Source organism: Acanthopagrus latus, chromosome 4 (genome assembly GCF_904848185.1).
Source record: "Acanthopagrus latus isolate v.2019 chromosome 4, fAcaLat1.1, whole genome shotgun sequence".
Lineage (NCBI taxonomy): Eukaryota > Metazoa > Chordata > Actinopteri > Spariformes > Sparidae > Acanthopagrus > Acanthopagrus latus.
Window position 1 is genome coordinate 19,664,807 of NC_051042.1, and position 16,222 is coordinate 19,681,028.

A 16,222-nucleotide genomic window follows, 5' to 3' on the forward strand; every position below is an offset into this window, starting at 1 on the left:
TAGCCAAAAACAGTAGGCCCTCAAACGCGGAACACCACAGTTCAGGTGGGAGTCAAGTCACAGCGAGACCGCCAGGTGTTATGTGCGTGACTGCCATGTGTTATGTAATTATTTTCAAGTACAACACATCGTTCCCTGCTATGTTAGCAGTTGATATTAGAAGCTGGACATTTTTAGCTTCCTCCGCACACGTCACTTTGACCGGTCAGAGAAATAATGTTTCAGATGTCATTATCTGCAGATACATAAAACAGCGAGCTGCATTCGTCAGACCTCTGAAACAGAAACCATTACATTTGGAAATTAAGGCCGCGCTGCATTGTTGCTGCTCCGACCTGCAGATCACAGGAAATAAACGCAGAGTGACGAATCAATTCTTTTCTCCTCCACACCGTATCCTTTTCTCCTCCTCTCGGTTTCTCTGCTCACTCTCGCTTGTCTCTTTGCTGTACGAGCCCTGTCCATCTCTCCTCCCTCCTTCTCCAGCCTCCTTCTATTTAGTTTGCTCATGCAATGTGTCAGTTCGCTTCCTCTCCTCTCTGCTTTAAAGCATCTGACTCTTTACCCCAGAACCAAATCTGCTCTGTTTCGTTTCCAGGCTTTTATCTCCCCACTCTGCTCAGTTCCCTTTCAGATAACGCTTGTGTGTGTTATTGTGTGTGTCTGCCGACGTCTCAGTCTCACATTAATTTGAGTCAGTAACCTCACTTTGTTCATTCTTTTAATCCTCCGAGTCTTAACAAAGACAAATCCTCTCCTTCACTTTTTCTCAACCCCCGTGCACCGATAAGTCTTCAAATTTATCTTTGCTTCTCGGATCATCTTTCCCACAGTACCGTCATCTAATCTCACCTCTGCTTTTACCTTTGTGTTTTACAGCTCACCTGCTCCTTCGCTCACTGTTTCCGTCTCTCTGATTCCCTCTGTTTTTTCTCCCGGTCCTGTCTCTCGCACAGCGATAAGTGCTCATTAGTCTTATTTGTCAATACACCTAGACCGGTATCAGATCTCTGTATTTTCCCTGTTCACCAAATTGTTACATAATATGAACCGTGAGCAATTTCCACCCTTTGCTAAATTTTGTATTTTCCTTTTTTTTTAATGTTTTTTGTTTCATGGCTCATCAGTTGAAAGTATTATTGTTTCTTTCCAGAGGCCTCGTGGTGTAAACTAGTTTTTTAGCTGACAGTTTAAATTATAATGAATTGTTTCCATATGATGGTTTGCATGTTTATTAGTGCTGCGGTCCAGCAGCAGGGTTTATCGCAGCCTCTGTCGCTTTATGGACGCTGCCAGAAGTATGTGGACATTTGAACAACCAGATCCCAAATCGTGGACATTAAAGTGACATTTCACCATTTTGGGAAATATATTATTAAAGGTGCAATATGTAAGATGTTGCCTCCTGTCAAGCGCATACTCTGGAGAAATAGGGGCAGCATATCACCAGAGTTACTGCTAACTGCAATGAGTTAGATAGCTCAGTTAGCTATGCAGTTTGCAGTTTTGTTAACTTATTCGAGTCTGCTCGGACTGCGAGTTTGGAGTCCTGGGGTGGCCTGAACTAATGTATCAGACTAAAGCCTCTCGTTCAAAGTGGTACTTAAAGACAGGGCAAGTTTAGCTAGCTGATTAGGTCACTAGAGACCCCTGCTGGTCGAGTGGCTAACTTCCGGTTTAGCCCTCTGCTAAGTTGAACGGGAATACAACAATTTAATGGTGCTGCTCCTCTAGACTTTCCAAATGTTATTACACCCAATGGACCAAATTCTGATGGTGAAATATGGTCTTTGTTGAGATGCTCTAAAATATTTACTCACTTATTTTATTACTGCTGCTTCTTTCATAATGTGAGCTTATGAGGAAAAAAAATATCTTTGAGCTGGTGTGTGTCATGTGATGTTGTTATAATACGGCTTGGCCACTATGTCAAATTGATCATCACTGTTCATGGAGACTTCATTTTCTCCAGCCTGAATGCTAAGCTAAGCTAACAGGCTGCTGGCTACAGCTACATATTCAGCTCTTGGCAATAAATAAGTGTACTTCCCAAACCCTAACCCTAACCCTGACTTTACTGACTCAAAGAAAGAAGATACTGCTTTATTAAAACTAACACTGCAGAGCTTAAAGAGCAGAAGCAGCTTTTTTTTCTCTTTGTGTTTGACCCTGTGAAAAGTTTGGCCTTGTTTTTACATTGTTAGAGAACAAACAGCCTCGCTAGGACTGGTTACTGAAAAGTAGGCGACTTACACGCCTCCTTCTGTCAGACAATCCTTACCATGCAGGCTGCAGCAATCCATCAACACAGCTATGATTTGTAAAATGAACTCTTACCCAACATTTTGGAACATTTTGCTCCCATTCAGCCAGGAGACTACCAGAGATGTCAGGTACTGATGTCGGAGGCCTGTGATCATAATCGGTGTTCCAGTTCATCCAAAATGTGTTGTTGAATTCTTCCACACCAAACTTGGGGGTGGACATTTCTTTATAGTCCAAAAGGTCATTTTCAACATAGATTGTCATGTTTATGTGAATGTGTGTGTGTTTGTGTGTGTGTGTGTGTTTTAACAGGACTCCAGGTAACAAACCAGGCAGCAGCCCCAGAGGTCAAACCCCAGACGAGACCGGTCGCCGCCACGACGCCAACTCCTCTGTTTCTGACTTGGCCAACTCGGTCACCAGTGACATGCTCATGGTAACACACACACTACCAACAGAGTATAGCTGCAGCTCCGTGAGACGCGTTTTATTGACACGCCACTAACTCATCCGTGCTCTGTCTCTTTCCCGCATTGCCGAACTCATCTATATTAAGAGCAGGAGCACTGCTGTCAGCGAAGCCTTTTAAATCATAATAAATGAGATGGCTGAAAGAGTTGAATGGTGCTTCCAGTTCATCTTTTCTAATCTAAGATGAAAGTTGCATGGAGGCCCTGATACGAAGATGTCGAAGACGAGTCAAACGGATGGGTGAAATAATCTAAAAAAAACAAAACTCAAAATAGGACCATACGTTATTTAAGTTAATCACCATTGTAAACATTGGTATAAAAGCAGATTGTATTAGCCTCAATAGAATTTAGCAGCACATATTGCGGCGTATATGCTTCATGTATTTGTTTCACAGCAACTAATCCTCCTGCGTGATGCAGTTTGACAGCTGATTCTTGACCTTGGAAACAGCAGCTGACCAAACAATCTCCTCTCGAAGTCCAAAGTGTTTCAGCAGATGGGGGGGTTTGCACGGAAATGAAGCTTCAGCTCAGGCCAAGCACCACAGTCACAGCGCTATATTGGGAAATCAGTTTCATACATGCCTCACAATGGCTGTCTCATTCACAGCTCTGTGGCAAGTAACATCCTGCCGTGTTCGTGCAGGTGCAGCCATCGTGACCTTACACTTATCACTGCTACACCGCTGAGACACTCATGCCAACATTGTTTGCCGCAGCTCTCTCCTCCAACCGGGGTCGTTCATTTTGCTAATGGTGATTTATGATCACATTCTTTAAGAGCCCATTCAGAGAGCAGAGACTTTCCAAATCTCTTTTTACCATTTTTTAATGGTCAGTACCTTGTCAAGAACTGTAGATTTTCCCCAATGAGCCTGCAACCCAGTCGCCAGAGTTAGTGCAGTGTGCAGTGTGCATTTCTGCAATCCACGGATACATAGCAACTTTACATTTCTTTTAGTTTCCATTCAAACTTGTGACAGCTCTGTGCTTGGGGTTAAGAAGAATCATGTTTTGGCTTAAATTACCTCTTTTCATCACCACAAACATGGGTGTCCCGAGGTCTCCTCAAAACAATCCAGTAGTGTCACACTAACAAATGCTGAAACTGCATTCACTGGCTACAAAAATAAGATCAAAGTTGTGATAACCAGGTTTGTCCTGTGCATCTACATCTTTATGTCTACCATCTACTGTTGATTATCCACTGTTGTGTTGGTTCTGTAGAGGACAGTGAGAAAAGAAAGCCTACACACATCAGTTCAATTGAGCGAAGTCCGAGGAGAAGTGTTTCCTCCTCACAAAGTACTGTCTTCATCCCACTCAGCTCAGCTCACCCACCTGTGGAGCATCGCAGCTAGTTATTGCCATACAGTATCTGAAACATACAGTAATCATCACCCTGAAGTGAGACACTGGGATGGGAGGGGCCGTGCGCCTTTACTTTGGCGAGGTTCTGTAATTAGCTGTGGGGGAACAAGCAGTGCTGTGGGTGCTGTGCGAGAATATAGCGGCGATGGGTATGAGCAGTGTGCAATTATGTGGGTCTCGTGGTGTGTCTGTGGAATTCACAGTGGTGGTGCCTAATGATAATACTCATTCTGGACAGTTTTGCCAAAGGCGTCTATATATTACACAACCCTCCTTTCATGCTGAAAATACCCATCCGGTACTTTTGTGCCACTCGTGCTGCTGTAAAAAGCGATGGCAGACTTTATTTCACACTCACGATAATGAGAAGAAAGGATGCCGAGGATCAGAGTATATATACATCCAACCCCCTGAAGCGTCTCAGGTGATAGCGACTGGGGGAGGAGGGGGTCTTGTCAGCATCACGTGGTTCTTATCAGGATGTACTCTGACACCGCTTCCATTTTTTTTTTTTTTTGTGATGCCGTGAATAGCGTGGTGTGAGTGCATCTTTGCCTCACACATCCACACCTTTGCAGAGCTTATGTGTGCTTTCTTATGTGTGCTTTCTTTGTTTGATAAGGTGGAAGGTATTCTGTTTTTTGTCACTATCACCAAATCCCCTGAAAAAACAACTAAATCAGCCAACCAGCCAAGGCTGTTTGTTCCCATCTCTAAATCTTAAAAAAAAAAAAAAAAAAAAAAATAGTCGTGAAATATATTTTCAATTTTCAAAAAAAGGCTGAATAACTCCCTTGAACAGCCAGACACTGTGGCCTTCAACAGACATTGTTCGAACGACAAGTGGTGAACTTGTGGGGGACTACTTTCAGCTGCGGATGGATAGACATTTTGTGGATTATTGCTTCTTTACAGCAGCAGAATGGTGTATGTGGGATTGACTCAAAGTGCTCATACTTTATTGTAATGAAAGTATATGTCAGCACTGTGGCCAATTTTTGCGTTTTCTGGACAAAAATGTTTATTAATAGCACAAAGGGAGAAGAAGTGTCTGACTCTACATTTTAAACTTGATTCATCAGATGTACTCTGCCAGTCTTTTGTGCTCTTAGAGAATTTGCATCTAGTGCACGTGAGATGTTTTGATTTCAGAAATAGAAATTTGTCAGCAGAATTTAAGAAATGAATGAGAGGGGGGAACGCTTGGTGGGAAATAAAGAGAAAGCGGCCAATGCGGAAAAATAGGGAAAAGCAATTTAGGCCAGTTGTTGGTTGGAGGACCGGCATAATGAAAAGTGATCATATTCAGCATGGAGAATGAGGCTGAGCAGCACCTCCAGAAATATGTGAGGGAATATAGAATTGGATATTAAATTTCTGGAACTGCTCCTTGAGTAATGCCTCTGGCTCCTGCACCATCAGATAGCACCTTTTAAACTGGATTTCTCTCCCTCCCTCTGGGCCACGTCACCATCAGTCAGAGGATCTGTCTACCAACAGATTATCTGACTCTCATCTGCACAGAGCCATGGACGCCTTCTGCCTCTATCCTGCAGCAGACAGCGGCCATGTGACATAACATTATGCTAGCTTGCCAGTTAGGAGCAGGGTTTTGCAGAATTAGTGCCCCCTGTGGACTGGAGCCCAAGATTTCTATTTAGCGTGAGGCGACCTATCAGCTCTTGTGTGTGAATATGCTGTCAATATGGAGATTTTGTATACCTTTATACACCCCAGCTCATGAGCTAAACTAGGAAACTGTAGTGAATATAACAATCCTGCATTTAACCTACCTTCATGAAAGTTTTAATGGTCAGTTTCTGCTGAGTCTGTATCAGTTTATTCTTGTCCTTGGAAACCGCAGGAGACCAAACTATCTCAACTCATGTCCACTCACTTGTATGGCCCTGGAGCTTTCAACTGTACCGCACGGGCATTACCAAGATACTGAGTTTGACTTTTTCAAACTGTCCATGATTCTGAACAACTTCCTCATTCACTTCCAGACACTCTCTAGTGATTAATATATTGAGACTGTAGAAACTAAGAAATTACCCTCATTTTGCCTCATCACTGACAGATGTATTCTTGCGTAACTGTATTTCATTGCATTTATAACAAGCCATACATGGCATTTGTAAGACTATAGCCTCGTCCACCGATCCTCCGATCGGTGGTTCGATGCCCAGCCCCCCTGCAGTCTACGTATGAAAGTGCCCTTGGGCGAGACACTGAACTCCAAATTGCCCCGCAGACAAGGTGGCAGCTTGCATGGCCGCCTCTGTGTGTGAATGTGTGTGAATGGGCGAATGATGAATGCAGCGCACACGTTTTACACTAAGAATTTGGACGTAAATCAACATGGATGAGTCCTGGAGGTTGCTGAGAGGCGTGGACAGTTTGAACGTCTGCAGACAGGAGGAGGGTGTGATGTGTTCAAAGGCTCTAGAACAGTCATGCCAAAGATGAGGGCCCCATGAGGCTCAGTTTGGCCTGCCAGATGTAGAACAGTGAAAGATTAATTTACAGTGTATAATAATTTATGCTGTTTTACTTTTGTGCGATAAAAGGGCTCTTTAGTTATTTAGGGACCTTTTATTATTGATCATTTTTCATAATCTGAGCCCGGCTGGCAGAGTGAGTTTTATAACTAAATAACACAACATGATAGGTGCTTGCTTTCAGCCCTATGCCCATCATAGAGTTTCAGTTTTGGCACCCCTGCTCTAGAACAAACTAGTAAACTGATCTTGAGTTTATCTCAAAATTATTCTGCCGCAGCTGCTGGTGCTGCCGATTGTTTAGTCTTACTCTGAGAGGTGTTTTTACTGAGGTGTAATTAATGTTTTGTCCACCTCATTTAGACGTATCATAGAAAGTAGAGTAAATATTGGAAACCCCTGCTAGTTTACTGACATAATTTGACTGCACCACAATCTGCATGTATCAGTAAAGTAGCCACTGAATGGATCTAGTAAATACAAACTAAATAAGCAAACTCCATTTGATTGATGACCTTTGTTGACCTTAAAGGACAGCATAATTTCATACTGTGTCACTTTGTTAATATTTGGCGGACCCTGCCACCTTTCTAGCTTCAAACAGTGTTCTGTGGATTTTCCTCTGAGAGCAGCTTGTTTATTTAGTTGTTGAAAAGACAAATACGTATGTGTTTGTTTTATTTACCTCATTAATATTGCAAATATTAACATTCTGTGTTTGAATTTCCTCTCTAAAACTACATAGTGCAAGTGTAATAGTGCACTCACCTCAAGTGAAATGTGGTTTGCCCATCACTACACTACATCAACCCCAGATTTATATCTTATTTTGCTTCAGAATGAGAAATAAGCCCATAACACCATCAATAATACAACAAAAAAGAATGAATAAAATGTATCTCCTCTTCCACCTGTATCTTTTAGTTGTCTCCAGGTTCGGAGGAAGACGATCACGAGGGTCCAGTGTGTGAGAAACTGGGTCGTATTCAGTTCAGTGTCGGATACAGCTTTCAGGACTCCACCCTCACTGTCAAAATCCTCAAGGGCCAGGATTTGCCCGCGAAGGACTTTTCCGGCACCTCTGATCCGTTTGTCAAACTCTACCTGCTGCCAGACAAGAAGCACAAACTGGAGACCAAGGTCAAGAGGAAGAATCTGAACCCCCACTGGAATGAGACCTTCCTGTTTGAAGGTTCGACAGAGGGCGCCGCTTTAAAGCATGCAGGCACCACACCTTTACGTGTTTGAATCGCTGTGTCTTAGTTTTTTGGGGGGTTTTTTGTCAATTTCTTCCTTAGGCTTCCCATATGAGAAGGTGGTCCAGCGGACTCTCTACCTGCAGGTTCTCGACTACGACCGCTTCAGCAGGAACGACCCCATAGGAGAGGTGTCCATCCCCCTCAACAAACTGGACCTGGCCAACATGCAGACTTTCTGGAAGGAGCTGAAACCATGCAGCGATGGCAGCGTGAGTAAAGGGGGAGGAAAGAAGACAGAACAGGGAGGAGAGGGAGGAGGGGACAGAGAAGATGGGACAGAATGTAACGGGTGATGTCATTCCTGGCTGCCTTGACGCTCCCGGGGGAGATGTGGCAGCGTGCTGGTGTGAGAAGAGATAGAAGGGGAATATGGAGAGGCTGACAGGTAGACGTGGGGGGCGGGGGGAGAGAACACAGGCAGCCGGAAAAAAACACACAGTAAGCAATAGAACAGAGAAAAATGTGAGAGAGGGGATTAAAAAAAAAAAAAAGTCAAATTCAGCTGTCGTTGTTTATAATTTCTCTAGGGGAGTCGAGGGGATCTGCTGGTGTCTCTGTGCTACAACCCCACAGCCAACACCATCACTGTGAGCATCATCAAAGCCCGCAACCTCAAAGCCATGGACATCGGAGGCACTTCTGGTATAGATGCTCCTTCATCTTGCATGTCCTTTCATTGCTGCCCTTCTGCTTCAAAATGAAAATGAGAAAACTGTTTGGCTTTTTGTTTTGTTTTTGTTTTATTTTGTCCAGTCACTACAAAATGACATGAAATCTGCAATAGCACGCATGCATTGGAAACAGGAATAAGATATTGCAAACAGCACGCAAACTGCCACATTTCCCCTCTCCGCAGACCCCTATGTAAAAGTGTGGTTGATGCACAAGGACAAGCGTGTGGAGAAGAAGAAGACGGTGGTGATGAAGCGCTGCCTCAACCCTGTTTTCAACGAGTCCTTCCCCTTCGACGTGCCTGCCCACGTGCTGAGGGAGACCACCATAATTATCACCGTCATGGACAAGGACAGGCTCAGTCGCAATGATGTCATTGGAAAGGTATCCCCTTCCCTCTTCTTTTCTTCTTCTTCTTCCTCCTCCTCCTCCTTCTTCTTCTTCTGACCCTGTGACAGACCATCAGCAAGTGGTCGCTGAGCCAGTCTCTACTGACCCCTGCTGGAACACACATCTTCTGCATTGTATATGAATAAGCAGAAATGAGAGGAATTGAAAACACTTCATTTCGAGATTGAACAATTGCATTTCTTCAGACTACACCAATGACTAATCACAACATTTTAAAAAAAAATGATGCATGGACTTGTATGTAGTGCACCCCCCCACCCCCATCCCCGCCCCCAACTGTTATATGCTTTTTGGATTTTGATTTTAGGCACATCGTATTATTGTTCATTCGTTGCCTGAACATTTCAGTAATGATTCCGCTGTTAATTACATTATGGGCTCTAACAAAAAAAAAACACATCTAATGCCCCTTGGAGAAGACTGGCAAGTCCAAATGAACTTTAATGTTTAACTTGCTGATTCCAAGTCAATGTGTTGATGTGTTTTCGATCCAGTTGCCAGAGTAAATGTTTGCTCAGTACATTTCTGCAAGAGCACAGCACATAAATTAAAACCGAATGTTTCTTTATGTTGCAACTTTACATCTGTTTAGGTCTTTTTCTCTCGTCATAATGCCGTGCTGACGGTCTGGTTAGATGTATGCATAGAGGGGCTGGATACAGATAGGGTTAGAAAATCATCATGGTTTTCATTTAGTTTCATTCATTACTGTTTCATTATTGGAAACTTAATCATTCCAATATGTTCAACTGTGTGGTTTCCTGTGCACCGTCCCATTTTTGCATGTTCTGTTGACCTTCTGTGCACTGACTGAAAGAGCCGCGGCTAAGCTAGCTCAAGAATTAATTAGAATTAATTCATTAGAAGTCGACCAGCTCATCGTCTCTGCTTCAGCTGTTATTGTTGCCAAATTAATTTGTTCGTTTTCGGGAAACTTCAGAGAAAATGATTGGGAACTTGCAGAACCGTAAAACAAAACATGGCCACAGTTTCCGCTATTCCATTATTTAATTTACGTCAATTTTATCCCATTACTGGTTCATACATCCGTACTCACCTCGACTGTAGCCACAGCTGACCCAGTTCTTTGTGCATGATTTGTTTGTTTCAAACTGCGTCTCTATAAGCACAGATGAGGTACAAGGGAGCACAGAACTCTCACGGTTTATAATTTTATCCTTTCTGTCCATTTTCCTTCAGACACTCCAAGAATAATCTGTGCGCTACATGGATGAGCTATTATGCTCCTTGTCATTCATTCACATCGAGAATAATTACAGGTGCTACTCTGAACCATAATATTATCTGCCCACACACAGCGGTAATAATATGTCGCCTATTATATCCCCGTCCAGAAATAACTTGAAGCTGGTCAGGGGACAGTGAAATCTTGTACAGTATTTCAGGGGGTTTCTCTCCACACGAGAATTACTTCAAGACTCAGTGCCTGATCTTCATTAGCGTCGGCATTAGCCTCTCTCAGAGTGAAATCTCCTCCTCTAAAGGCTCATTTTGGCGACTTGGATTCCAGTTAAATTCCGACTGGAGTGGCAGGCTTAGTGTTGAGAGCAGGGCCAGCATTAAGACTCGCAGTCAGGTTTTTTTTTCGTTACTTAATACCCCACTATTTTTGGTTTTTTTGTACACATTACATCAGTCTCTGCTCGGCATTACATGTGCTACACTGACTCTCTCTCTCTCTCTCTCTCTCTCTCTCTCTATCACAGATCTATCTTTCATGGAAGAGCGGCCCTGCGGAAGTAAAACACTGGAAAGACATGATGGGTCGTCCCCGCACTGCCGTGTCCCAGTGGCATGCTCTCAAGGCCTGAGGAAGCCAGTGAACGACCTGCCCACGGTGTTTTTTTTTTCTCTCCTCAGAATTCAGCATCCGCCTCTCAACCCCCACACATCCCCTACTCCGTTATAACCGGGGTCTCGGGCGGCAGATAATGTGTGTCATCTCTTTGTTCTCAGGCCTCTTTGATATCCTCTGCCCTCAGTCCTCGTGACACCATCCTTAAATTTCACCCTTGTCAAGTTCTCATTCCCACATGACCCCCCCATCCCTTTTGTCTGAACTTAAAAAAATGTCTTTGATGTCTTTACCTACGTCCTTCTTGTGCCCTCTTTTTTTTTTTCCAAGATACCCCTCAGTCTTTCCTCCGCCTTGTCAAACATTCCTAGTGTTAAGCATCAGAGCGGTACCTTTCTTGCCACCCGTGAATACAAACTACCAACCAAAAATGGGTTCAAACTGATATTCCATCCACGCTCTGCAGTGGCAAGACGGGCCGTGTTCAAACATGCATGTGAGTGTGATCAGCGCTGACCTGTGCGACCCATTTACTACCCTCAACTGGTGTCGCGGTGAGGAATCTTTCACCCCGCTCCTCGCGTCCATTTTTCCGTCACCGTCACTATTCCACATACCCTCAGTATGCCTGAAAAATTCGGAAAGACCAACGCAGGTGATGGAAAAGTGCTGTATTTGAAATGGAATTAGACTGGAATTGGACTCTTGTCACTCAACCCATGTTCAAACGTTTTTTTTTCCACTTTTCACCCTTTCTCTGGCACCACTGTAATAATTCTCCCTTGGCTGGAACCCTTCGTTGTCCGTGCGTGCTGTGGGTGATGTGATGTAATCCCAAATGGAGTTCTCTAACAACTGAAAAAAAAAAAAAAAAAGGATATGAACATGAACATTAAACGCTGGTCCAGGAGGGCGTTCTTATTTTCTTGGAAAAGAAATCCAGATGGACAGAAAAAAACGAGTAAAGTGATTAATGTTGTGTTTTATTTTTTGGGTTTTCAAAAGAACTTAAGAGAATCAACCTGTTCTTCCAGACACAGAAAATAAGCAAAAAGCCAGCTTCCATAAGCGTGGAGGTGTGGGTTAATGGATGTGTGTGTGCCTGTGTGTGTGCCTATGCCTGTGTGTGTGTGTGTGTGTGTGTGTGTGTGTGTGTGTGTGTGTGTGTGTGTGTGTGTGTGTGTGTGAGAGAGAGAAAGCGGGAGTACTTTGGACTTGTAGAGGCTAAATTAAAGATATATTTGAAAACATCATTGCCCTTCATGATAATGATGGTATTGTTGGGATTTGTGATATTGAAGTTAGCTGAAGATGCAGGGGAGGTCACAGAGGCTAGTTAAAGGGTCAGTCCATCCAAATCACAGCCGGATACACTAAATTTACATGTATGTTTTTTGTTTGGTACCTGCTAAAAACAGGCATTTGTCTTTTTCACACTGCCAGGAGATAAGTTTGATTGTCAGTATTTTTTTATCCCCTTGTGTATCACATCCGTTGTCACAAATGCACCAGGAAAGCAGGGATCAGTAGAAAGTAGCAGATCAGGACTACATCCAGGTCATCTAAGAAAAGTCTTAATCAATAAACTAAATTAGATAGAATGATGTTTTTATGGAGCTGATAATGGTGGTTGCTAAAGAGTGAGACATCTCGCTTCTTTCTCATCTGTGTTGAGTTACATATGCGCAGTGCCGACCAGGCAGCTGACAGTTTGCTGTATAAAATATCTTTCTCTTCAGTCTCTCTTTCAAACTGACCGCCGACTGAACAATGTTCAAAATGTCATATCATCAAGTCTGACAAGGGGCGAACATTAAGGCGGCCAGGCAGATCGTTTCAGAAGTCGTTGGTTCGATCCCCTCGGATCGCTGCTGCCACCCCAAATACAAAAGAGATCAATAGGATTTCGTTGTGGTTTAGTGAATTCTGAAAAATCCAGCAGGAGATTTTCTTTCCAGAAAGAAAAAAAACAGTTAATCAGATGATCCACAAACCCTTTAGTGAACGATTTTTCATTGGAACTACAAAAGATCGCTGAAAACATCTGACAACAGCATCTGTCCTGAGCAACATCGATTACTCGAGCATCACAAACAAACCTGCACTTGCCTCCATCATAGAGATTTCTCAGTGGCACCGCAGAAATTAAACAGACATTTTTTGCAGTAAACTCACTGTCCCCTCACTAGCTTTTCACTGGTATGTCTTTTTGATTTCGACCCACAGTTTGCTTAGTTGAATCCATGGTCACATGGTAAACTTGCACACCTGCAGAGGCCTTGCACCAATCAGATCCACCCCACGTCCCAGTGGTTTTTCTACTATGAGATCTTTGATTCAACTCAGCAAACTCTCACTGACGAGGAGGCCCATGAGATGCAGTTGAAAGGAAAATGAGGGAAACTGGACCTTGAGTTTTATTTTTCTTGAAATGCAACTAATATTTGGGGATTTTTTTTGGGTGGGGGTGGGGGGTGACTGACAATTTATGAATGTGGGCAGTTAGTGGCTTTGTTAGGGTTATGGATGGTATTGTGTTTAGAAAATCAGATGTAGGTGAAAAAAGTCAAAGCAAACATTTTTTCAGAGTCCAAAGGTGATATCAAACCTTTCAGTGTTGTTTTATGGCTTTTAAACCAGATGCAAGTCAGAGTTGACTCAAGACGCTTTTAGCCTCACTGCCTGATTCACTGCCTGAATGTGACCTCCCCCAAGTCCCATGCAGACGTGTGCTGATTGGATGAATGGAAACAAATGAGAGTAATAATACCTGTACGGGAGGGGAGGGGGGGTCTTTTTACATTCCACTGTTCGTTTTTGTCTACTGGATGTGTGTATGTGCGTGTGTTTGCACTGTGGGTGAGTGTCATCGCAGTTTAGGTTGTGTGATTGTACTTGCCGTGAGTCCCTCTGTGTGTGTATATATCTGCACTAAGTTCTATTTTGCCAGTTTAATACAGAACAACATTGTTTACCGTTTTTATTCCGTATGAAATGATCCAGATGTACAAAGAGGTGTGTTTTTTTAACAGTTGTCACTTCTTTAAGAATCACTGCACTCGTTGACGACGATGCTGGAACAAACCTCTCTTCATAGCAGGGTTTATTTTTCCTCATGTGTGGTTCAAACATAGACGTACGGTTTGGGAGGACGAGGCAGATCTGCTGTACGTGAGCGTGAGAGTGAGGGTCAAAGGGAAAATGTCACAAGCAAACTTTACAAGATAAAAACCCCTTTTCTTTGACCATCATACAACAGATTTTTTTTTCAGTTCAGACAGAAGCAGCTACCGACATTTCGTCCTCTCTTGTCCTTCCTATCAGATCTGATTCACCGTGACCAAAAAAAATAAATAAATGAAGGGTGGCACCTGAGCATCACAGCTCCCGCGAAACACCCCTGTCGTGCACACATGCTTTCTGACACGAAGTGTTCTGTGTGTGCCTTATAAAAACCCTGCCACGCCTTGCTCTTCCACCATATGTGCTCCCTCTCCAAGTGTCAGGGAGGGGACGGGAGGGGGGGGGGAGGTGAGATAGGAGATAATCATCACCTCTTTGCATCACTGTTAGCTACGTCTCAGGTCAGAGCAAAGCATCGGAGCATATCCCAAAATAACCAGGGACACCGTCATCCGCGTGTCCTGCTGGCCCGGTGTGTTTAAACAAGGCATTATTTTTGAGTGTTGCTGACAAAGCATTACATTCCAAAGGCTTGGTGAAAGTCACATTAAATCGATGCAAGTTAAATAACAGTCAGGGTTTGGTACGTTTTAGTTGTAAGAAATCGAGCTAGATTTTGTCTGTCTACACTCTGCACTGGCCAAATTTTACAGGATAAGCTCGCATTTCTGATTTAGGGCATTCTGTTGGGGGACTGCTTGAGGCAAAGAGAGGTTAACCAGCAACATTTTAATTTATATACTGTACAAATGATTGTGTGAAGTGTCCTGTATGAAAAAAAAGAAAAAAAGAAAAAAAATCATCAGTATTTACTGGGGTTGTTGATATGTCTGTCCTTGGTATCACTCAGCCCCCCCTCTTTCACTCCCTTTTCTCTTTGTAGTTAAACATCTGTGGGGTGCACAATGTTAAATATCAACCATTTATTTTTTTGAAATCTGTACAGTGTATATAAAAAAATATAAATGTGTATATAAAACAAAGATACTTCTGGTGTGGGTATGATTTTTTTTCAGAAAGCTGTGTTTTAGTGTTCATTTCTTGCAGTCATGAAAAACACTTTATAATAAACATCATTCATAAGTGGTAAGTTCATGGTGGTTAACAGTTAACTGCATTTCATTGTTTTTTTTAACAGTTAGTTAACTGTTAACAAACAATGAAATGCTTTATAAACCATTTAAGTAGTAGTTGTTTGTTGTAAAATCGCAACTGATGTCTGTAATACTTTGTAGATGGTAAAAAAACACTGTGTAGTTCATTTATAACGTTATTTAAATGCCCATTATACAGTCGTAACTAGCGTTTATAAAGCTTAACAGTTTCTTAATGAATGGCTTATGAAGCATGTTTTTTTCACAGTTAGATATTAACTAAAGTTTATCAACTATACATTTGCCATGAATTAATGATTGTTATTATAAAGTATCACCCATGATGGTATGACAACAAGTAAAGGGTTTTTCCACTGCAGATTCTTTATGAGAAGGTGGAGACAGAGGAAGTACTCAGACCCATGAGAGTACTCTCATTTACAAATACTCTATTACAGGTAATACGTATGTCCATTCACAATATCCTTAAAGTGCGTAAATATTATCCACAAAGGTAATGAAAGTGACAAAAGACAATTGAGGTAGAAAGTTATGAAACGGCCCTGGGTGTGTTTTCTTTTTACACTTTTATCATTCATTTAGTTTTATCAACTTTACACGGTGAGGTATTTTAGTTGAATGGTTGGCAACATAACAATCAGGCCTCCTTCGACAGGATGCAAAGAAAAAACAATGTCTGCTACAGTTTTTATGCTTTTTTTCTCAGCTTTTGTGTGAGAAGTAATTCCCCTTGATTATTTGAATGATTATTTAATGTGAACATTAGATCATTATATAGGTTAACTAGCAACTAATACACCATAAGGTATTTTAGTAACTCCATCAAAAGGTCTCAACTACATACTGCTCTTTTTTGTAAGGGTTCAAAAAGCAAGAGATGTTAGGAAATCCTCAAGAAAACGTGCCATCGTGTAAGCTTATAACTGTATTTTCTCTGCCATGTAAAATCTCATGTAAAACAGATGGGCAGCTACATACAGGAGTATGAAGCACTATGAAATAGTACTCTAGTGAAGAAAATTACACTTCAGTAAGTGGCACATGGCTCAACCTATAACCCAAGATAGCAAAGAGACTGTAAATGTTCTGACTTATATGCAGTTTTTCATCTAAGAAACAAATTTCACAGAGACTTGCTGCTAACTCTTCCGATCCC

At 42.4% G+C, this 16,222-nt stretch overlaps 1 protein-coding gene across 3 annotated transcripts in view; it reads left to right on the top strand.

The window, feature by feature from the left end:
* syt7b (synaptotagmin VIIb) overlaps nucleotides 1–14,938 on the top strand; it is a 111,499-nt gene extending 96,561 nt beyond the window's left edge. For all 3 annotated transcript variants that reach the window (XM_037096226.1, XM_037096225.1, XM_037096227.1), the window contains 6 exons: nucleotides 2,578–2,701; nucleotides 7,535–7,802; nucleotides 7,909–8,078; nucleotides 8,397–8,511; nucleotides 8,726–8,925; nucleotides 10,680–14,938. In XM_037096226.1, the coding sequence (XP_036952121.1) occupies nucleotides 2,578–2,701; nucleotides 7,535–7,802; nucleotides 7,909–8,078; nucleotides 8,397–8,511; nucleotides 8,726–8,925; nucleotides 10,680–10,784 (982 nt within the window). In that variant the 3' untranslated portion in view covers nucleotides 10,785–14,938. The remainder of the gene's footprint in view (nucleotides 1–2,577; nucleotides 2,702–7,534; nucleotides 7,803–7,908; nucleotides 8,079–8,396; nucleotides 8,512–8,725; nucleotides 8,926–10,679) is intronic.
* Nucleotides 14,939–16,222: the final 1,284 nt, after the last annotated feature.